General features: G+C 34.2%; 2 protein-coding genes and 2 long non-coding RNA genes across 9 annotated transcripts; 3 read left to right on the forward strand and 1 right to left on the reverse strand.

The window, feature by feature from the left end:
- The first annotated feature begins 176 nt into the window (after positions 1 to 176).
- On the forward strand, positions 177 to 3,566 carry LOC104705033 (chaperone protein ClpB4, mitochondrial-like). Its single transcript, XM_010421025.3, has 8 exons — positions 177 to 454; positions 532 to 725; positions 789 to 843; positions 930 to 1,080; positions 1,166 to 1,477; positions 1,577 to 1,842; positions 2,038 to 2,949; positions 3,086 to 3,566. The coding sequence occupies exons 1-8, from the start codon at positions 179 to 181 to the stop codon at positions 3,368 to 3,370; spliced, it is 2,451 nt and encodes an 816-aa protein (XP_010419327.2). The 5' UTR covers positions 177 to 178; the 3' UTR covers positions 3,371 to 3,566.
- A 1,932-nt stretch (positions 3,567 to 5,498) lies between these two features.
- Positions 5,499 to 6,370, forward strand: LOC147941857 (uncharacterized). Its single transcript, XR_015562899.1, has 2 exons — positions 5,499 to 6,108; positions 6,203 to 6,370. It is a non-coding gene; the product is annotated as an uncharacterized LOC147941857 (long non-coding RNA).
- Positions 6,371 to 6,737: 367 nt separating this feature from the next.
- On the forward strand, positions 6,738 to 9,256 carry LOC104703029 (uncharacterized). 2 transcript variants are annotated; one of them, XR_015561447.1, is made up of 4 exons: positions 6,738 to 6,877; positions 7,214 to 7,325; positions 7,424 to 7,498; positions 8,865 to 9,256. It is a non-coding gene; the product is annotated as an uncharacterized LOC104703029 (long non-coding RNA). The 2 variants fall into 2 exon arrangements; XR_015561448.1 differs by having other exon boundaries at positions 7,449 to 7,498; positions 8,865 to 9,003.
- A 6,398-nt stretch (positions 9,257 to 15,654) lies between these two features.
- LOC104703031 (formin-like protein 18) lies at positions 15,655 to 22,704 on the reverse strand. Of its 5 annotated transcripts, none has more exons than XR_015561284.1 (17): positions 22,016 to 22,704; positions 20,910 to 21,613; positions 20,590 to 20,811; positions 18,902 to 20,244; positions 18,694 to 18,820; positions 18,485 to 18,564; positions 18,234 to 18,332; positions 18,059 to 18,100; positions 17,732 to 17,812; positions 17,588 to 17,638; positions 17,411 to 17,492; positions 17,191 to 17,285; positions 17,017 to 17,088; positions 16,802 to 16,918; positions 16,645 to 16,713; positions 16,460 to 16,526; positions 15,655 to 16,309 (listed from the first exon to the last, which is right to left on the reverse strand). XR_015561284.1 is itself a non-coding variant. In XM_010418959.3 (17 exons), exons 1-17 carry the CDS (start codon positions 22,086 to 22,088, stop codon positions 16,167 to 16,169), a joined length of 3,459 nt encoding a protein of 1,152 aa, XP_010417261.2. In that variant the 5' UTR covers positions 22,089 to 22,702; the 3' UTR covers positions 15,655 to 16,166. The 5 variants fall into 5 exon arrangements, 2 of the variants coding, with proteins under 2 accessions (XP_010417261.2, XP_019083493.2); XR_015561283.1 differs by having other exon boundaries at positions 18,234 to 18,380; positions 18,485 to 18,556; positions 22,016 to 22,692; XR_015561285.1 differs by having other exon boundaries at positions 18,234 to 18,380; positions 22,016 to 22,692.
- Between the last annotated feature and the right edge of the window lie 96 nt (positions 22,705 to 22,800).

Consider the following 22,800-nt stretch of genomic DNA (forward strand, 5'->3'; position numbering starts at 1 on the left):
AAACTTTCTATTTCTACTCGAAAAACGCTTCCTTTTTAACAAATGTACGAATATTTATTACACACTCGTTTGCTTTTGCTTCTTCACCAAACACTAATTTGCTTCTTCTCCAAGCATTCCTAAAACATCCTCTTTTAAAACACTAAACCAAGCTCCTCCTTGGTCAATTCACCTTCATATGGCGTCCAGAAGATTGTCGAAGTCTGTTTCTGCAGCCATAAAAGCACACAATGCATTTTCAAGACCTCTCCTCCCCCGTTGTCGCGCTATCTCTGCCTGTGCTCAATTCAGCTCGCGTTCCTCTCCCAATTCATTTTTCTCCCGGCCAAATCCTTTCATTGGAGCTTCTGGAGACGGTATAACTTCGGTCACTCAAGGCGCTTTTCGTGGCCAACTGTTACCTCTCTCTCTCCAGTTCCCTTCTATGCGCCGCTTCTCTGATAAATCAGATCAGGTTCGTTGTCCATTTTAATTCATTAAGTCATTTAGAAAAGGGTGGTTATTATATAAGTTTTTTTTTTCTATATGTAGAGTAATGATGAAAAGGACGCACTTGAAACGTATGGACATGATATAACAGAGATGGCTAAACAAGGAAAACTCCCTCCTCTCATTGGACGTGATGATGAAATAAACCGTTGCATCCAAATACTATGCAGGATGACAAAAAGCAATCCCGTTATCATTGGTGAACCCGGTATAGGCAAAACCGCTATTGCAGAAGGGTAAGGCTTGTGTTTATATCTCTCAAAACTTATTGTAGTACTGAGATGTATTAACCTTTTCAGGTTGGCCCAACGAATTGTAAAAGGAGATGTCCCTCAACCACTCTTGAATCACAAGGTTAATCACTTTTTTTTTTTTTTTTTAACTTTTCTCCTCAAAAGGGTGAGAGCAAGATTTGTAAAGTGTTCAATTTTTTAATGTAGATTATATCTCTTGAGATGGGTGCACTAATTGCTGGTACACAATATCGAGGAGAATTTGAGGAAAGGTTGAAAGCAATACTGAAGGAAGTAACTGCTTCTAATGGAAAGACAATCTTGTTCATTGATGAGATCCACACTCTTGTTGGTGCAGGTGACCTTTTTATTATAGTAAACCATATCTAAATGCACCATTGGCTCACCAATTGACTGATGTTATTAGTATTATCCTTGTGTAGGAGCTTGTGAAGGTGATTCGATGGATGTGAGCAACCTCTTGAAACCAATGCTTGGAAGAGGTGAACTGCGGTGCATTGGTGCAACAACGCTGACCGAATACCGCAAATACATGGAGAAAGATCCAGCTCTGGAACGTAGGTTTCAGAAAGTGTTTTGTAATCAGCCATCTGTTGAAGATACTATATCGATTCTTCGTGGGTTAAGAAAGCGGTACGAGTTACATCATGGTGTTAAGATATCAGATGGTTCCCTTGTTTCAGCAGCAGTTATGGCAGACCGCTATATAACTGAACGCTTTCTACCAGACAAAGGTAGACAAACTTACACCTTCTTCTGATTCCATCTTGGCATGTTTTTCTTGGGAAATGGTTTTGTTTTGTATATAAAGATAAAGTTCCTTTGTTTTTCAGCTATTGATCTTGTTGATGAAGCTGCCTCAAAGTTGAGGGTTTCGACCACTTCGAAACCAACTGAACTCGATGAAATAAACAAAGCTGTGATCAAACTGCAGATGGAGAAGTATTCTTTGAAAAGGGATAATGCTACTGCTTCTAAAGAACTTCTACAGATAATGGATAATGATTTGACCAAACTCAAGGATAAACAGAGAGAACTCAGCAAGCAAAAGGAGGAAGAGGAGTCTCTCATTACTAAATTACGTTCATTTAAAGAAGAGGTAAATTTCCACACTATGGGTTATTATGTTACTATCATACTTATATATAATTCTTAAAATATAAGAAACCAAAACAAAACGTTCGACCAGTTTCTTCGTATGTATATAGTAGTTGTAGTACTTGTGGTGGTTTCTTACGTTGTGATATAAATGATTAACATTAATGAACAACTAAACATGATCTATGTTTTACAGATTGATAAATCCGCTGAACGTGAATGTGGTCTAAACCGTACTGCTGAGCTAAAGTATGGAACACTAATGTCCCTCCAACGCCAGTTAGAAGAAGCTGAGAAGAATCTCACCAATCCCGGAGACACTGAACAGTCACTGCTCCAAGAAGAGGTAACCGATCTTCACATAGCAGAGATAGTAAGCAAGTGGACGGGTATCCCACTATCAAACCTTCAACAATCAGAGAAAGAAAAGCTAGTTTTCTTGGAAGAAGTGCTTCACAAGAGAGTTGTTGGTCAAGACAAGGCTGTAGAATCAATAGCAAATGCTATTCGTTGTTCAAAAGCTGGACTTTCAGATCCTAACCGTCCAATAGCCAGTTTTATGTTCATGGGTCCAACGGGTGTTGGTAAAACCGAGCTTGCCAACGCTCTTGCTGGTTACCTTTTCAACACTGAAAACGCGATAGTGAGGATCGATATGAGTGAGTACATGGAAAAAAACTCAGTCTCACGGCTCATTGGTGCACCTCCCGGTTGTGCTGGTTTCGAAGAAGGTGGGCAGTTAACTGAAGCTATTCGGAGGAGACCTTACTCGGTGGTTCTGTTTGATGAGATCGAAAAAGCTCACCCTGATGTCTTCAATATCTTTCTACAGATACTAGATGACGGGAGGATAACTGATTCTCAAGGGAGGACCGTAAGTTTCAGAAACTGTTTTGTAATAATGACGTCTAATATAGGATCACACCCTATACTTGAGACTTCCCGCAACAATAAAGATAGCAAAGAAGCAGTTTATGAGATGATGAAGCAACAAGCTGTGGAGTTAGCAAGACAAACTTTTAAGCCAGAGTTCATGAACAGGATTGATGAATACATTGTTTTCCAGCCGTTGGATTTAACAGAATTATCCAAGATCGTCGAGTTTCAGGTACTTTACTTTATATACACACTACCGTTTAATACAAATCCTCTCTTATTGGGTTATAGGCCTAGGCTATTGAGTTTTGGCTTTGGTCCAGTTTGGTTTGTGTTTGGTATAAATGTAATGTTACTATTTGGTACAGATGCGACGAGTGAAGACTTTGTTGGAGCAAAAGAAAATAAAACTTGAGTACACAAAAGAAGCGGTGGATCTCCTTGCTCAGCTTGGGTTTGACCCAAACAATGGGGCAAGGCCGGTGAAGAGAGTGATTCAGGAGATAGTGAAGAAGGAGATATCCTCAAAAATTTTGAAGGGAGAGTTTACAGAGGAAGACACTATTCTTCTAGATGTTGACAAGCCAAACAACAAATTGGTCATCAAGAAGCTCGAGAGTAGTGCTCCTGTTGAAGAATTGGCCGCCGCATAATCATAAAAGCTCGATTATATCTCTTTTTCTAATAATGATCATGTCTTAATTAAGGATTAATTATATTTGCCGACAAAAGAAAATTGGAACATTAAATGTTTGAGCTGTGACTAATGAGATAATTTTTGGGTTAAGTTGTAAGAATTATTTGGGGTTCACAAGTGTATTAATCAATGTGTTCGGGTTATTACTTAAATTATTAAATTTTATATGATCGTAAGGGGATATTTTATGTCTTCCGACTGTATATAATGGTGCTAGAATATAATCAAAAGGTAATTGCACTGTTTTTTTCCAACAAAGGTATATATTGAAATTGACCGGTAAATTCAAGTAGTTCTGAAAGTTTTTTTTTGCATGAGAACGTTTCCAATAGAAGAAACAGTTAGACCATCCTCGTGGTAATCCTGTAATAAGTGTCTTAAACTTTAATTAATATTAATTTAATGTAAACATTCTCATTGGCTTTTTATTAGTTTTCCCCCTCCATTATTCATTAATATGAGTGTGACCGTTTGCAAAGAGAAGGAAGAAAACAATCAAAAAATCAAAAAAATCAAAAAACAAAATTAGAAACACAGACCTATGAGATTGTGACAGGTAAGGTGTCTTTAAAGGTATGAAAATATTTGAGACACGAGTTTTTTTCTATTAACACAATAAACATTTTTTTTTAATTCTTTTAAAAATCTAAAGACACCTCAAAAGATATGAATATAAATAAGAAGAAAAACAAATTTTAGTGGGTGAACAGTAAAGATCATAGTCTAAAAATTGTTGAGAAGACACAAGATCTTTACTGTTCCTATTTTTTAATTTATTTTTGTTTCTAAAAACATCCACATTTTGATTAATGATGAGGATGCTATTAGAGATTCATGGTCAGTTTCTCACAGGTTTCTACAAATAAAAAAAATAATAAAGTATGAGAGAGAATTATAAACGGTTTGAGAAAATCTGAAAACTTTGCTGAAAAATCATAATGATATTTGATTCTATACAATTGGTTAAAATTTTTAAATCATTAAAATAATAGTTTCTCACAAGTTTCTACCTATAAAAAAAATAAAAAAATAATAAAGTAGGAGAGAGAATTATAACTGTTTGAGAAAATCTGAAAACTTTGCTGAAAAAATCATATAATACTTGGTTCTATACCATTGGTTAAATTTTTTAAATCATTAAAATAATATTTATGAGATACTTATAGAGTTTCTCAGCGAAAAAGATCTTAGCATTACATATAAGAGCTATGCGAAGAGCTTTTGAGGCCGAAAGCAAAAAAAAAGTATTAAATGATTTGGGGTCAGAGGTAAAAAAAAAAGTGCTATATGACCATAATTGATGAATACATTGTTTCCAGCCATTGGATTTGAAACAATCCAAAATCATCGAGTTTCTGGTAATTTGAAATATTTTAATTAAAAATTGTGTCTAATATTATATATTTATTAAAATTAAAAATAAAAGTAAAAATTCACATGAAATTCAAAGTTTTTTTTTATATTTATTACCGAGCTAATATTTGCTTTTGGGACCATCTCAAGACATAGGTGAAATATTGAAACTTGTTTAATATACATTTCTTAGTAACACATGCATTGTAGTGTAAATGGATGTTATATTTTTCACTTTAACTAGTAATTATAATGCAACATAAAAATTACTGTTTTACTAGTCACAAAAAAAAATTCTACAGTCAACATAATTTAAATTACTTACCTATAAAGCCCATAAAAAACATTGTTACCAGTCAAATTTTTTAAAATGGATGCACATTTATTGTAGTCAAACTAATATAATAGGAATTAGTCATTTTTTGTTGACTAGAAAAAATGAATTATGCTTTGGAGTATTATTTTTTTATATAACCACAATTAAGTTTTGTGTAATAAATAAATAAATAAATGTAAAGCCAAAAGCAAAAGTATTAAATTTGACCATATACATAGTGTAACATCAAGAGTCTGAACCCTGAATAGGTGGGAATTGGTCCATACCAACAAAAATTCTAGGGTTGGTTAGTTTAGTTTAAAATCACCCGGTTTAGTAGGTTTTGGGAAAACCCTAAACTTCTCCTATAAAAGGCTGTCGCCCTAGTTGTTTTGTGGCAAAAAAGCATGTGGCCGCCTCCTTTAGAGAAAGAGAGAAAGAGTTTTGGGGTTTTGAGATCAAGTGAGAGAGAAAAGAGAAGAGCTTTGCTTGGTTTGGTGCTTGCTTTGGTGTGTGAGAGAAAGAGATCATAGCGTTGTTGTTGCTATGTTGGTCGTCTTTGTCCAGATTTTGTTCTTGTTAAGAGGTGAGTGTATGACAATAGCTTATCTAAGCGTTAAAATTACTTAATTTGTTATTTCTATGATATATGTGGATTGATTCCTTTGTTTATGTGTTTTTGTTGGTTGGCCTTGTATGGTTGCTTGTGTTTGTTTGTTCGTTGGGAGAACGAAGTGGTGAAGGATCTGTCGTCAAGGATCACTCGGTATATCGTTAAACGGTTTGGTGTCGACTGACATCAAGGGTGGGTGTCAATTAACACCAGCCCGTGTTCATGGTGGAGTTTGTGTCGGTGTCATTTGACATCATGGGAGGATGTTGGTAGAAACCAGCACGATATCAAGGAAGTTTGGGAGGTGGGATCGAACAACAGAAATGGTGGGTGTCAATCGACACCAACAACTTGTAGACGTGCTATGTGTTCTCATTGCTCTGGTTTGATTGATTATTTTGATTTATTAATGGTAATCTTAATTGCTTGTATAACTCAGTAGATGAGTGGATTGCCTCAATAAGTATTTGTGATAATACTTAAGTTTCTTTTTTTTTTTGTTTCAGACAAAGAAAGCGATGTGACCATGAGATCATAGTAAGGAAGAGGGGATCATCTAGGGTCTTAGTTTCGTGTTGTTGGTTATTTGTTTTGGATATTTTAGATTACTGATAGTTTTACATCTTCTTTAATTGCTTATTTGTTAATTTATTAATGATCATTTGAGTTGGATTTTCGGTGGTTAGTTTATTTATTTTTGGCATGATTTTTGATTGGAGAAATTAGTTAATAAGTATGGGGTATTAAAAAATGGTGGCGGTTGTTTCATAGTAACATATTTATCTAAATTATAAATAAGTTAGTTATTTAGTAAAAAGATAAATATTAACGGTATTTTAAATGTCGCACAGGACCATTTCAAATGATAGTATTTCAAATTTTCCAGCATAAAAGAAATAAAATAAATTAAACTAAAGTTAAACATTTTATCAATAATTTTTTAATAAAAATAAAGAAATATATTTAATTAAGATATTTTATCTGCTGGTTTGATTGGAGAAAATAACTATGTTCTTTTTCATCTTATTCCTTATTTTTCTATAAATAAGTGAGTAGAGAACATATAACTCTACATATAAGAACGTTTTTGCCTCCACTAATATATCTTTACAGAATATATATAGCAAATCTAAGAAACCATAGCTTGAGTTCTACAGAAGAGGTTATATCACAAGACCAAGGTATGGATCGTTTTTTAATATATATATATGCCTCAACATATTATATCATGTGGATTCATTTATACATATATTACTTGCAGTTTAGACTGTTCAGTATTGTCTTAAAATCTGGTTTTTGTCGGAGATACAGTTGTTTCTGTATTATCTTTATGAGGAAATCCTTTTAAAAAAGATGTTAATTCTTTATTTTTTATTTAGATTCCTAGCTCTTATCTATCTGGTTTTGTTTCTTTGTCATCATTTCAATAACGTGAGGTTTGGTTGTTGTTATGATCTTAAAGCTAACATAATTTTTCATGCTTAATTTGTTTGATAATTAGTTTCGATTATTTGTAGGGAAATGAACTGGTCGAAGTCCATGTGAGAAGTAGTAAGGCAAAAAATATGAGTCAACACAGTACAAAAAAAACATATTCGACCTTACGAAGCCATTTTGCCCCACAAAGAGGTTAATATTTGTCAATAACAATTTATTTGGTTAAACAGGAATTTGAGATTGGTATTAATAAGTTTTTTCTTTTTATTTGAGTGGATAAATACTGAAAGATCTGAGCTTTTTTGGATATGGAAGCAAGCGTTTCGGTCATGTTTCTTGGCTTGGGTATGTGGTATCACTACAAGGTTAGTGACAGTAAAGTCATTGTCTTTTGATTGGTAAAGAGTAAAGAGCAGTAGTACGTAGTTTGTGTAGGTAACTAAAACTCAAAACTTATGTCTTGTTTTTCTTTTTATATACACTTTAACTAAAACTCAAAACTTATGTCTTCTTTTTCTTTTTATATATACTTTTCCTTGATGTTCTGAATCATCTTCAGAAACTTTAAAAACCCTAAACCAAACAAACCATGACGTGTGTTCTTCCTAACATTTGTATTTCTCACAATTTATAGGTGTCTGTATCTTGTATTTCATTCTAAATTGGTTGGTTTGTTTCCGTTTTTGAGAACTTTTATGAGCATACCTTTTTATCTCGTTCATTTTTAAAAAAAAAATTATGACTAGGATTTTTTGCAATTTATCTATCTTTGAGCTCTCTACTTTCAGTTTTTATTTAGTTTTTTTTTTCTTATATTTTGATGATATTACTTGTGATAAGAAAGACAAATGGTGGGTAGAAAGAAGAAAACAAAAATATATGACAAATTAAAATGTCAGTGGATGAAGATATGTTATATAAATTATTTTTAATAACAAAGGTTCTTCTTAAGTGCCTTAACATTTATTCATCCACCGACACTTTGTCACATTCTTTGGTTTTCTTCTTTCCACCCACCATTTGTCAACCTTAACACAACTAATATGCATAATCAAAATATAAGAAAAAAAAGCACTAAACAAAAAAAATTGAAGGTAGAGAGCTCAGAGACATATGTATTGCGAGAAATCCTTTTCATAATTCTCAAAAAAAAATATGAACGAGATGAAAAGCGATATTAATCAAAGTTCTCAAAAACTAAAACAAAACCAACCAATTTTGAATGAGATATACAAGATAAGGACACATGTAAATTGCAACAAAACATATTTGGGAAGAACACACGCCAAGACTTGTTTAGCTTATAGGGCTTTCAAGGTTTCTGAAGATGATCTAGATATCAATGGAAAGTATTAAAAAGAAGAAGAAAGCACAAGATTTTAATGTCCGCTTCTATGTCAACTTGATAACACATCCCCATGGAGCTACTACTACTACTACTCATATTCGTTGTGTCTCTCTACACTAACAACTACTACTACTCTTTACTCTTTACCAATCAGAAGACAATGACCACAACATTTTATAAAGTGAACCTGAAGCAACCGGAAAACGTTTGGTATTGGGGCTAGTCTAGTTAGACCGAAACCGGATTCACAAAGTTTGATTATCATTAATAAATATATGCATTCTAGGGGATTATATAAATTTGATATCGATAAATATGGATTTATCTTAACAAAAAAAAAAACAGAACATTGAACAAAATATACCAAACAACATATTTAACAGGTAACATCCTCACAACTATCTCTGCACCTTGGCAAGATCGAGTGGAGAGTTTTATAGCTCGCTATGTGTTTCAAGCTACACTTTATTCAATTTGGCGGGAGCGGAATGGTAGGAGACATGGAGAACACGCCAATGTCGCTGCTCAGCTGATCAAGTGCATTGACAGGCAAATGCGAGACCGGCTTTTAGCTTTGCAAAAAAGTGGTGATCGGCGTTATGACGAGGATCTGCAACTTTGGCTCGCTTCACGTTTCTAAGCTTCCTAGCTTTTAGACTATAATACTCTGTTTTTTTCAAACCCCAGTTTAATGTACATGTTGCACTAGTTGTACAAACGCTATTTTTCTGTTGAATCAAATTTAACATTTTATTCAAAAAAAAAAAAGAAGAAGCAGTTTATGAGATGATGAAGCAACAAGCTTTGGAGTTAGCAAGACAAACTTTTAAGCCAGAGTTCATGAAGAGGATTGATGAATAGATTGTTTTCCAGCCGTTGGATTTAACAGAATTAACAAAGATCCTCGAGTTTCAGGTACTTTACTTTATATACACACTACTGTTCAATACAAATCCTCTCTTATTGGGTTATAGGCCTAGGCTATTGAGTTTTGGCTTTGGTCCAGTTTGGTTTGTGTTTGGTATAAATGTAATGTTACTATTTTGTGCAGATGAGACGAGTGAAAAATTTGTTGGAACAAAAGAAAATAAAACTTGAGTACACAAAAGAAGCGGTGGATCTTCTTGCTCAGCTTGGGTTTGCCAAACAATGGGGCAAGGCCGGTGAAGAGAGTGATTCAGGAGATAGTGAAGGAGATATCCTCAAAAAATTTGAAGGGAGAGTTCACAGAGGAAGACACTATTCTTCTAGATGTTGACAAGCCAAACAACAAATTGGTCATCAAGAAGCTCGAGAGTAGTGCTCCTGTTGAAGAATTGGCCGCCGCATGATCATAAAAGAGGATTAGTTAAATCGATTATATCTCTTTTTCTAATGATGATCATGTCTTAATTAAGGATTAGTTATATTTGCCGACAAAAGAAAATGGGAACATTTTTAATCAAATGTTTGAGCTGTGACTAATGAGATAATTTGTGGGTTAAGTTGTAACAATTATTTGGGGTTCACAAGTGTATTAATCAATGTGTTCGGGTTATTACTTAAATTAATAAATTTTATTTGATCGTAAGGGGATATTTTATGTCTTCCGACTGTATATAATGGTGCTAGAATATAATCAAAAGGTAATTGCACTGTATATATTGAAATTGATCGGTAAATTCAAGTAGTTCTGGAAGTTTTTTTTGCATGAGAAACGTTTTCAATAGAAGAAACCGCTAGAGCTTCATGGCCAGTTTCTTACACAGCTTCTACCTATTTAAAGATATAATAAAGTAGGAGAGAGAAACAGAAAATATTATGGTCTGAGAAAATTTGAAAACAAGCGATAAAAATGATCTTAGCATTACATAGAAGAGCTGTGCGAAGAGCTTTTGAGGCCGGAAGCAAAAAAAAAAAGAAAGTATTTTATGATTTGAGGCCGGAAGAAAGAAAAAAATACTATATGAACATAATTGATACATCGTTTTCCAGCCATTGGACTTGAAAGATTTATCCAAAATCATTGAGTTTCTTGTAATTTAAATTATTTTAATTTAAAAATTGTATCTAATATTATATATTAATTAAAATTAGAAACAACAGTAAAAATTTACATGAAATTCAAAGTTGTTTTGATATTTATTACCGAGCTATTATTTGCTTCTCGAACCATCTTAAGCCAACTGTTTTATCTTCCTCTAGAAAAATAAAATATACGTGAAATACTAGAATTTGTTAAATATACATTTCTTAGTAACACATGCATTGTAGTGTAAGTGGATGTTATCTTTTTCACTTTTACTAGTAATTATAATACAACATAAAAATTACTGTTTTACTAGTCACCAAACAAAAGATTCTAGTCAACATAATTTAAATTACTTACCTATAAAGCCCATAAAAAAAACATTGTTACCAGTCAAATTTTTTAAACTGGATGCACATTTATTGTAGTCAAACTAATATAATAGGAATTAGTCTTTTTTGTTGACTAGAAGAAAATGAACTTTGCTTGTAGTAGTATTTTATAATCACAATTAAGTTTTGTGTAAAAAATAAATAAATAAATGCATAGACATAATATTATCAAATTTGACCATATACATAATGTAACATCATGAGCCTGAATAGGTGGGTGTCGGTCCATACCAATAAAAATTCTAGGATTGGTCGGTTTAGTTTTAAATTGGCCGGTTTAGCGGGTTTTGGGAAAACCCTAAATTTCTCCTATAAAAGGCTGACGCCCTAGTTGTTTTGTGGCAGAAAAGCATGTGGCCGTCGCCCTTTAGAAAAAGAGAGAAAGAGTTTTTGGGTTGTGAGATCAAGTAAGAATTAAGAGAAGAGCTTTGCTTGGTTTGGTGTTTGTTTTGGTGTGTGAAGCATAAGAGAAGGAGATCATAGTGTTGTTGTTGCTATGTTGGGTCGTCTTTGTCTAGATTTCGTTCTTGTTTTGAGGTGAGTGTATGAAAGATTGCTTAATTTGTTGTTTCTATGATATATGTGGATTGATTCCTTTGTTTATGTGTTTTTGTTGGTTGGCCTTGTATGGTTGTTTGTTCGTTGGGAGAACGAAGTGCTGAAGGATCCGTCGTCGAGGATCACTCGGTATTTCGTTAAAGGATTTGGTATCGACTAACATCAACGATGAGTGTATATTAACACCAACCCATTTTCATGGTGGAGTTTGTGTCAGTGTCATTCGACACCATGGGAGGATGTTGGTAGACACCAGCACGATATCAATGAAGTTTGGGAGGTGGGATCCAACAACACAAAGGGTGGGTGACAATCGACACCAACAGCCAGTAGGCATGCTATGTGTTATGATTGCTCTGGTTTGATTGATTGTTTTGATTTATTGATGGTAATTTTAATAGCTTGTATAACTCAGTAGATGAGTGGACTGCCTCAATAAGTATTTGTGATAATACTTAAGTATCTTTTTTTTGTGTTTCAGGCAAAGAAACGATATGACCGTGACATCATGGTAAGAAAGAGGGGATGATCTAGGGTCTTCATTTTGTGTTGTTGGTTATTTGTTTTTGGATATTTTAGATTATTCATGGTTTTGCATCTTCTTTAACTGCTGATTTGTTGATTTATTAATGATCATTTGAGTTGGAGTTTTGGTGGTTAGATTATTTTGTTCTTGCATGATTTTTTATTGGAGGAATTAGTTAATAAGTATGGGGTATTAAAAAAATGGTTGTGGTTGTTTCATATAGTAACATATTTATCTAAATAATAAATAATGTAGTTGTTTAGTGAAAAGATAAATATTAACGGTATTTTAAATGTCGCACGTAGATCATTTCAAATGATAGTATTTCAAATTTTCCCGCATAAAAAAAATAATAATAAATTAAACTAAAGTTAAACATTTTATAAATATTTTTTTAATAAAAATAAAGTTTTTTAATAAAAATAAAGAAATATATTTAATATATTTATTTTAGATATTTTATCTGCTGGTTTTGATTGGAAAAATAACTCTACATATAAGAACGTTTTTGCTTCCACTAATATATCTTTACAGAAAATATATAACAAATCTGAGAAACCATTGTTTGAGTTCTACAAAGGAGGTTAGGGTAAACGGCCAAAATCAACTCCAACTATTTGTCAAACGTTTTTTTATACCTAAACTTCAATACCCTGCAAATAACAACCTAAACTGTGTTAAAATTTAAATTTGCTACATGAACTATATGAAATGTTGTCAATTTCAACATATATTCGAGCAGTGTTAAATTAGAGTTTAACGGTACTGAGTCAGACGACTTGTAGCGTCTATCTGGCACTGAGATTGATCAAAACAACGTCGTATTGGTCATTTTTGATATGTTGTGGTTGCTACGAAATGACCAAAACAACATCGTTTTAGTTAGTTCTAGTGCCACATTGACGTCACATGTTGTCTAACACAGTTCTGTTAAACTCCAATTTAAAATTATTCGAACAAATGTTGAAATTGACAACATTTCATATAGTTCAGGTAGAAAATTTGAATTTTAACACCGTTCAAATTGTTATTTGCAAAGTATTAAAGTTTATGTATAAAAAAGCGTTCGAGAAATAGTTGAAGTTGATTTTGGCCATTTTCCCGTGGAGGTTGATTTTTGCCATTTTTCCGTGGAGGTTATATCACAAGACCAAGGTATTGATCGTTTTTTAATATATATGCCTCAACAATATTATATCATGTGGATTCATTTATACATATATTACTTGCAGTTTAGACTGTTTAGTATTGTCTTAAAATCTGGTTTTTGTCGGAGATACAGTTGTTTCTGTATTATCTTTATGAGGAAATCCTTTTTAAAAAGATGTTAATTCTTGTTTTTTTTTTTTAGATTCCTAGCTCTTATCTATTTGGTTTTGTTTCTTTGTCATCATTTCAATAACGTGAGGTTTGGTTGTTGTTATGATCTTAAAGCTAACATAATTTTTCATGCTTAATTTGTTTGATAATTAGTTTCGATTATTTGTAGGGAAATGAACTGGTCGAAGTTCATGTGACAAGTAGTAATGAAAAAAATATGAGTCAACACAGTACAAAAAAACATATTCGACCTTACGAAGCCATTTTGCCACAAAGAGGTTAATATTTCTCATTAACAATTTATTTGGTTAAACAGGAATTTGAGATTGTTATTAATAAGTTTTTTTTACTTTTTTATTTGTAGAAAAGTGGATAAATACTGAAAGATCTGAGCTTTTTTAGATATGGAAGCAAGCCTTTCGGTCATGTTTCGTGGCTACAAGGTTAGTGATAGTAAAGTCATTGTCTTTTGATTGGTAAAGAGTAAAGAGCAGTAGTAGTTTGTGTAGGTAACTAAAACTAAAAACTTATATCTTCTTTTTCTTTTTATATATACTTTTCCTTGATTTCTGAATCATCTTCAGAAACTTTAAAAACCCTAAACCAAACAAACCATAACGTGTGTTCTTCCTGACATTTGTTTTCACACAATTTATATGTGTCGGTATCTTGTATTTCATTCTAAATTGGTTGGTTTGTTTCCGTTTTTGAGATCTTTTATTAGCATACCTTTTTATCTCGTTCATATTTTTAAAAATTATGACTATGATTTTTTGCAATTTATCTATCTTTGAGCTCTCTACCTTCAGTTTTTATTTAGTTTTTTTTTTCTTATATTTTGATTATGTAGATTACTTGTGATAAGAAAAACAAATGGTGGATAGAAAGAGGAAAACCAAAATATGAGACAAATTAAAATATCAGTGGAAAAAGATATGTTAAGCCACTTACCAAACCTTTGATATATATTAGGAATAATTTGTCATATTTCTACCAAAGATATTGTAAGACCAAGTGTTTTGTCTACCAAATAGAGAAATCTTTGGCAATCGGTTCATAGATTGGACTTAAAGCTCACAAAGCATTAGAATAATTATTGTAGTTTTTTTTCATGATTTTTAATTATTAATCAAGTTAAAATTTTTTTTTGATATTTTAAAACATTTATATATTATATATCACATTTATTATGTTCCAACCGCTATTGCACCCGCTGGTCAACCAGTCGTAAACCCGCAAATGCACCAATTTTAAACCGCTAAACCAGTCTTTCAAAACGCTTAATAACGTTTGAAACCGCAAACGCCCGCTACCGCAATCTCCCGCAACCGCAACCGCAGCGTTTGAACAAGTCAGGCCCTTATTCTAATCTAATAGTAATATTTACTTTGATATGCTTTCTAAATATAGGTCTGTATTATGTAGATATGTGATTCACTCTTCTGTTGTTGCATTTATTTTCAAGAAAAGAAAATGATATTCCCTATATATTAATAGAGAACCATTCTCAAGAAAATGTTGATGTGTCATGCTAGAGAGCTCGAGACACTAATGAATTTATTGCTCTCATTTTTATGGATATTTAATTTACACATAATTACTATTGAATGATTAAGGAATATAAAAAATCATACATTTCAATTTTAAAATATATTTTAATTATTTTTATAATATATTTAATTATTATAACATTATTAGATATAAAAAAAATTCAAAACCCAAATTTATTCACCTATTAAAAAAACTTATTACTATTCACATATTTCAAATTTCCAAAATAAAATATCACACTAATCATTATTATATGACTTATTTAATGTCATTTGTATAATATTTCACGGGTGAAACATATTCTTACACGAAAAAAAATTAAACATAATAAAAAATCTTGCATAGATTGAAGAAATATTTAGTTGATACATAGTAGTTTGATCTAAACATATTCTCATAGGTTATATATTTTGTTTTTACACAAATAAAGTTTAGATCCTCGAAAATAATTTTACTTATAACACTAATTTTATCTGCATAGATTTATCCCACGCATAGTGCGGATTGTTACCTACTACATATTTTAAATTACAAAACATGAAAATATTAAACTATGTGCTAAAATATGATTAATTGATTGAAAATATTAAACTATGTACATATCTCAGTCTTGGACACTGATAGGGAAGAGGCACAAGAGAGATTTCTCAGTAGAATGAGTCATAACTCATAAAAGTTAAAGCTCGTAGATTTCTATATCTAGGCCATAAGAATCAAAGCACAAAATTTTGTAGCTTCTTCTTTTACTGCAGGACTTGCGGTTCTTGTTGTCTTGGGAGTAGTAGTATCGAGAACAAATTTTATAACACAAAAAAAAAAAAAAAAAAAACCCTAAATATATCATTGGATGTAAAATCATAAATGTTAGTAAGACACACACACACGACTCACTCAATATTTACACATCTTATAATCCCTCCCAAAATTTATACACAAGAAGTTACATTTCTGTTTCTGTATTAAACTAGGAAGGGACTCAAAACTCCTGCATAAGTTGTCAACCTAATACTATTCCCATCAAAATACAAAGCTAAATCTTCTTCTGCATCTCTCCTTCATTACCTAATCGCTGGATTCCAGCTTTTTTCTTGTTTACCTACCAGAGGAAAAAAGTTTCCTCTTTTTTCTTCTAATCTAAAAGACTAAATCCAAAGCTGTGTCTTGTCAGATGATGAAACTATATCTGGGGGAATTTTCTCTATATTTGGGTTAAAATCCCCGAACTAGGAGCCGCAACATGTAGTTTCCGGTTCCCAGGACTGCCAAAGGCAACTCAAGGAGGTCGAACGATAGTAGACAACAACATCCTTTTTGTGTGTGCAGTTGTGTTTCAATTCTCATTGTACACACCTTTCTTAAGGTTTTCATTCTCTGCTTCCTTCTGTGCTCTCTTCTTCTCAAACTCCACTTGCTTGCAGTTTTCCTCGTGTGACCGCACAAATATTCTAACAAAGTTTTGCAGAGTGGATACAACTGCAGATTCAAATTAAATGCAAGGGTTTGGTTTATCTTAGGTCAGTGAAAAAAAGGACAAACCTCTAAATACCAAATGGAGATGATTTATAGAAAACAAGATGTAAGAAGAGAAGAAACCATATTAGTGAGTTTACATCAAATTGTTACCTTGCTCAAATGGGACACGAGCTGGATCTTCTCCAAAGTATAACGCCAATGCATCAGCGCTTCCACCCTAATAATACAATGAGAAATGAATTGTGGTAGCACCAAAGAATCCATACCACAGTAACGTAAAAGTGGTTCAGAAAAGTAACAAAGACAGAGAGAAGGTAGGGCCAAAGAATCCTTACAACAGTTGAATAGAGGGAAGCCAAGGACTTCACTTCTCCTTCAGCAAAGCTAAGAAACTCTTTCAAGTTCTGCATACACAATTACAAGTGTAAGCAGACGATGAAACACGAGCAATCAATAACTAAACAAGCTTCTTGAATATCTAATTAATTTTACCATACGAAAGTGTTTTGATATTTGACCATCAGTTTCAGATGCAGTAAACTCTTGTACAACTTTCTCCAAGCCTTTGCTAATTGCTTGCATCTCCTCTGCCAGGTATTTTAGTTGAATCTATCATCAAGGAATGTTTTCAGAGAGATTATCACCAAAGGCACAAAGTGAATTGAGGTGTTCTTCTCAAACGCCGAGTTAACGAATAATAAAAATACCTTTGTTGCAGCCTCCAAGCTAACCAGGTCTTTTGGAAAATCAAGTAGCTCTGGAAGTTTCTCGGCAAGCACCTAAAAGTACAGAATAGAGCATACTAGTTAAGAACAAAGAGATTTTAACATTAAACCAAAAAAAAAAAAAAAAGAGTGGTAAATGTTTGAAAAATCTCCTACCTTACAGAGATAATGCATCAGAGTCATCTTACTGTTGCGTGATCTAGTGTCAGTGAGTTTTAAAAGACTATCCAGGCGAAATCCGATAGCTGAGCCTGTCAAAAGAGAAGAAATACATAACTTGACATTGTGGAGGACAAATTAACTCTTTGATAGAAACAATGCCTCTCTCTAAGATAAACACTATTTGGCAGTCTAACGACAATAGATATATGCCCACCCCTTGCAGTCCCATGGTTCAATGCATTGCCCAAGGAAAGTATAGTTTGCATGATTCTTTTTAGTTTAGCCGAGCCTCGAACCTGGAAAGTGAGACATGCAATAAAGTCAGATTGGAAAATCACCAACATGAATATTTATGTGGTTCACAAACTATTTGCATGAAAAAACGACTTGCCTCATTTGCTGCACTATGTATGGTATTCAAACCTCTTCTAAGATCAGTAACCTGAAGGATAACAACCATTAACTAATATAAGATCCAGGTTTTTCAGAAACTAGAAAGCATTACAAAAATACAAACTCCAGTCGATTCTCCTACCTGGGATTGGAACTGAATCTTGTATGAGAAAACCCTTAGCTTAGTCTCCACTCGAGGAACTTTCAGCAGTTCTAAAAAGAACTATCACCAGAAAAGTCAGAAGTTAGCTATCAGTACATCATCAAGAGATGAAAGTGAAATTTTATGAAGGCATCACTTCCAATTTAAACAGGAAGTGCTATCTGATTTTCGACCCAAAACAAATACCAGGAAAACAGTAAGTTAAGAATATTTCTGATAGGCCAAGAAATATGAGAATGGTCCTAGAAACTCGAAAAGGAACACTCAGAAGATTGTTCAAATACGAAAGTGGAACACTCGACTAACCTGCTCACACCGTCCCAAAGTTTCCTTATCTCCAGTGAAGCCCTACGGAAAGCAAGAAAACCAAGACAGGATATGTAGCATCAGTGTTTACTCACAATAGAAGCTATCGCCGGATTAAATAACTTCTAAAATTTTCGTGATACAGATTGGATAAGAACCCGATATAAAAAAATACCTTGAGCAATTCTGCTTCTTCTTTTGTTGGACAAAACTTAATTAGATTGTCAACTTGATCAACATCTATCACCGACTCATCCAATGCAAGAACAGAACTCTGTCACCCAAGATTTATTCCAATAAGAAAAATATGGTTTGAACAGCTCTAGCATAACAAGATGAGGCCAGATTATACTTTGCATTTAGTGAGCAGTGAAATGTAAGATAGACCGAGTCAAGAACTTGCAAGAAAAAAATATTTGTTCTTACCATCAAATCAGGCAAAGGTATTTTAACTTTGGAAAGCATAATCTCACAGTTGTATGCTCTTCTGAGCTCAATCTGCAAAACTAATAGGCAAAGTTAGAGGACGAAAATAGAGTAACTGTCAATGATCTTAATTTCATGTTATGAAACTTCGAAAATTAAAGGATTTACAAAAGTTCAAGAACAGTAGAATACTCATTGCAATCAATTACCAGCTGCACTTTCTCAACTTTAGGTCGGGCACGTCGACCTGATTTCCCACCTTTACTTTCATTGTCAGAGCTAAGATTCACTGCTGAGAAGAGTTTCTCAAGCTCAGAGATATCAAAATCTGGAGCACTAGAATTAGAAGATGCGGAGTTAGCATAATAAAGAAAATCATAAACTTGTATAAAGGATGTATTGAAGATATAATCATACGTTGCAGCTTCATCAGGTTTATGTGTTTCAGCCCATAAACTTCCTTGTACTGCCCTAGTAAGCTTCAACCAATGATACGGTTTCAAGTTGGCCTTTCTCGTTTGAGCCTGACCTCTAAGATTCTGTAAAATCCCACGGCCCTTTAAACCCAATGGTGGTCCAGGGACTGGAGGGATGATTCCATTACAACCCCCATTATGAGAACGAGACAGAGGTGCAGGGGCTGGTGGGGGAGGAACAGGAGGAGATTTGGCCGCCAAAGAACTCGTGGGGACTCCTGGTCGAGAATTAGAATGCAAAGGTGGCGGTGGTGGCGGTGGAGGATTATTTGTAGCTATCGATTTCTTTGGAGGTAACGGTGGTGGCAGAGGTAAGGTTGTACGTGCAGAACGCTGAGGTTGTGGTTGAGGTGGAGGCGGAGGTGGAGGTGGAGGAGGCCCTTGTATTGCTATGGAACTGCTAGTGGAACTTGGTGAAGGAGTGGAGCGCAGAGAAGATATAGGAGGTGGGGGTGGAGGTGGACGAGACAAATTCCCAAGTGGCTTCAGCAATGGCAATGGTGGTGACGTCACCGCTGCTTCTGCTGAAGGAGGGCCATTTGAACAAACAGGTGTGGGCGACTGTGAAAATTTTGGAGAAGCTTCTTCTTTAGGTAGTGATGGTGTCAGCTGATGCAATGTTGGTCGAAACGAAATTGAAGGTGAGGCTGGTGATGATGAAGTAGCCTCTTCACCTTTACATGTACCATGATCGTGTAATATTGAAGTGATCCCAAGAGTAGAAGGGGAGCTGTGAAATCTAGATACTGAAGCGGGTGATCCTAGCGTGGGGCTACGGTTTGGAAGTGGTGATGTCACTGGACTTTGGACCACTCGAGGTGAAATTATCTTCGAGTGAACATTTCTTTGGACTGAAACACGAAGTCCATGCGGTTCATCAACCTTCTTAAGAATTGAATTCGGATCTGCATAAGACTTATGACCAGACAGTGTATCTTTCTCCTTCCATTCAGGAGAGAATGCATCAGGACTTGAAGCAATATTTTCAGATATCATCAACTTGGTTTTCTCCTTTACTTTCTCAAGTGCCGATTCCAATAGGCTACGTGAGTCAGGGCTTCGAGGAGAAGAACCTGAATCCAGGCTTTCTTGAAGGATATTTGCTGCAGTTATTTGGTTGAAAACAGTCACAGCAACATCAGAATTTGGATCCAACCATTCAGCTTCACTAAAAATCTCCTGAACCTTAGCAAATGCTTCCATAGGTAGAACATCTTTTTCCTCCATATGCGACATATCAATAGAGACAAGATTCTTAACAGCATCCATCTCCGAAAATATAACCTGAGAGCAAACACACAGAATGTTACACCTTCATTAAGATAATTAGCTTATGTATTAACATAAAATGCTTCTAACAAATATGCCAGGCTCAAAAAATTGACCTCGCTAATATTGATTTTTAACAGCTTAGAAAAATGTTGAAACCTTTAATGAAACAAAATGTATAACCTGAATGAATGCATGAAAATTCTTGACTCAGAAAGATGCATTACACAAAAGTACTTCTACACTAGTCTCATACTGAGCTCTCCACAACTTGCCATTTCAAGCTTGAACAACATGAGACTCTAATAATGACCAAAAAAAATGGTATAATTATTAAAGAAAAGTAGGATAAGTAGTCACCTCAGCTCTGAAATCCTTGGGAAACCGATCCGTTGTGTTCCACAGTACATCAATATCATCACGGTTAAGTGTTAGAATATTTGATCTAAGAAACGCAGTATTGAACACAACCCGAAACATCATCTGTTCTCTCTCATGATCACTATCTAGGGTAATGCACTCCAGGACAACATCACCGAGAATATGGCAATGGATGTCAATCTTTACCAGCTCACAATCTGCCTGAAACAGAAGTCGAAAAAGTTAGAACATAACGGTATGATAATATGGAGAGAGACTGAATGAATAAACAAATGGATTAGGAAAGCTCTCAGTATCACCTGCTTATATTGCCGAACAGCTTTGCTTCTCTTGGACATCGAGAACAGAACTTTTGAAGTCCGATCAGATGCCAAAAAAGGATCTTGACCATATATTCTGAATATGGGACGGCAACCACCCTCACCATCAAAATCAGGAATCAATCTAAGATTGACACAGTCTAATGTAAGGGCACGTTCTAGAGGTGGCCACTGTGACTCAACATCCCTACTCGAAATGTACAGAAGAAACCTCAATTGTGAAGGCAGTGGATTAAGTGGAGACATTAGCTGTAATAACTCACGAGGAGCCTGCTTATATATCATCTCTAGTGTTTTCTGTTCTCCACTAAACTGTTTGCGGTATAACAAGAGCGAAGCAAGCATAAAAGCTAAAGTCGGCCAGCCGCCAAGCTCACAGTGCGACAATAAGATATTCTGTGGACTTAACAATAACCAACTTTCAGCAGACTTAAGAAAGTGATGAACCGTTTCCATTGTAAGCAAAGGGCAACCTTCATAATGGCGAGGATAGTCCATGATGGTCATGTCATACTCGGTAAGTACACTCTCCATCCGGCTTCTGCTGTCTTTATCTCGGAAATTAAAGACCATGAAGGATGCACCTGGAAACTGTTCTCGCAGCTGACTCATTATGCGGCCTAAATAGACTCTGTAATCTTCTTCACCTTCCAACATATCCGTGGTTAAGCAGCAATCAAAGACTGTAAACATAGACGTCAAAGATCAGCAAACGTATAGTAGAGCAACCATTTGTATCATTTTCACTGAAATGGTCTAATTTCTCAAGAGCATAGGATAAGACAAGCAAAAGAATCTGAAAAGTCATGCAACCTAGTGAACATACATAACCTTTAAAGAAACATATTAATGAGCTAAACATCTTAAAGCTATCAAATGCTAGATTCAGTTCAATCAACAAGCCTGACAAGTAAGTAGAAACGAAAACAGGACACTACACTATGAACTTTAGGCAGGAATAACTCGGTAAAAATCGAATCTTTAAGACCTAAAAACTCAAACTTTCTAAAAAAGTAGTAATACTCCAAAGGCTAAAGAAGAGCAAGAACGCTAAACCCAAGACTTAAAAAGAAGGAAGAACATACCGTAAACCCTCTCAGAGATCTCAACCAAACCTTCAGGAGGCTTTCTGTGAAAGAACTTTCTAAACAACGCCATTGAGGTTTTCTTTAAATGCTTTACCCAAAAAAAGCAGAGAGACCACAAAAATCCCTAGAAATTATTAATCACCACACTACCAAATGAGACCCACAATTTTGCAGTAATTGCAATGGAAATAATAACCCAAATAACCAGAAAACAAAATACGAGGAAAATGTCAGGAAGAAAAGGAGGAAGCGTGAGATAATCTCCTTGCTGGGTCTTTAAGGAACAATGCGGTGTGGGTTTTGTTTTGTTTTCTTCTAGTTTGGTGGTTTGTCTTGACAAACACACTTTCAATTTCTTCTGTTTTGGAATTCGAAACTTAGCTTTCAATCAAAAACAGATGCTTTTTTTTTTTTTTGTTGATGATAGCTCTGCACATGCGAAAGAAGAAATTATGCAGACAGAGAGAGAGAGAGAGAGAGAGAGAGAGAGAGTTAGGTTATTATGTATAGAAAGAGAAACTAGGGTTTGTTTGACCAAGAAGATGAAGATGATAGATTAGCTATGGCTGATTCATTTGAAACAGAGATTGGGAAAGAAAAAAAAAACAACGAAAGGAGGACCCAAAGAGATCTGTTACTTTGTTTTAGGATTAGGACTATATGATGAGATACATGTCTTCCAATATTCATGTCTTTTTTGTGTTATAGAATATTTGTTTTATTTTTTGTTTCAATTTTTTAATTTTCTTTCCTACTAAACACGGAGAAATACATTTTTATTC

Source organism: Camelina sativa, chromosome 7 (genome assembly GCF_030686135.1).
Source record: "Camelina sativa cultivar CO46 ecotype springtype chromosome 7, ASM3068613v1".
Lineage (NCBI taxonomy): Eukaryota > Viridiplantae > Streptophyta > Magnoliopsida > Brassicales > Brassicaceae > Camelina > Camelina sativa.

Coding starts and splice junctions, on each gene's coding strand:
- LOC104703031 (XM_010418959.3), bottom strand. CDS start 22,088: ATGGCGTTGTTTAGAAAGTTCTTTCACAGAAAGCCTCCTGAAGGTTTG. Junction 20,245..20,589: donor CCAAGGATTTCAGAGCTGAG/GTGACTACTTAT, acceptor GTTTGCTCTCAG/GTTATATTTTCGGAGATGGA. Junction 17,813..18,058: donor CTTTGGGACGGTGTGAGCAG/GTTAGTCGAGTG, acceptor TTCTGGTGATAG/TTCTTTTTAGAACTGCTGAA.
- LOC104705033 (XM_010421025.3), top strand. CDS start 179: ATGGCGTCCAGAAGATTGTCGAAGTCTGTTTCTGCAGCCATAAAAGCA. Junction 844..929: donor AACCACTCTTGAATCACAAG/GTTAATCACTTT, acceptor TTTTTAATGTAG/ATTATATCTCTTGAGATGGG. Junction 1,081..1,165: donor CCACACTCTTGTTGGTGCAG/GTGACCTTTTTA, acceptor ATCCTTGTGTAG/GAGCTTGTGAAGGTGATTCG.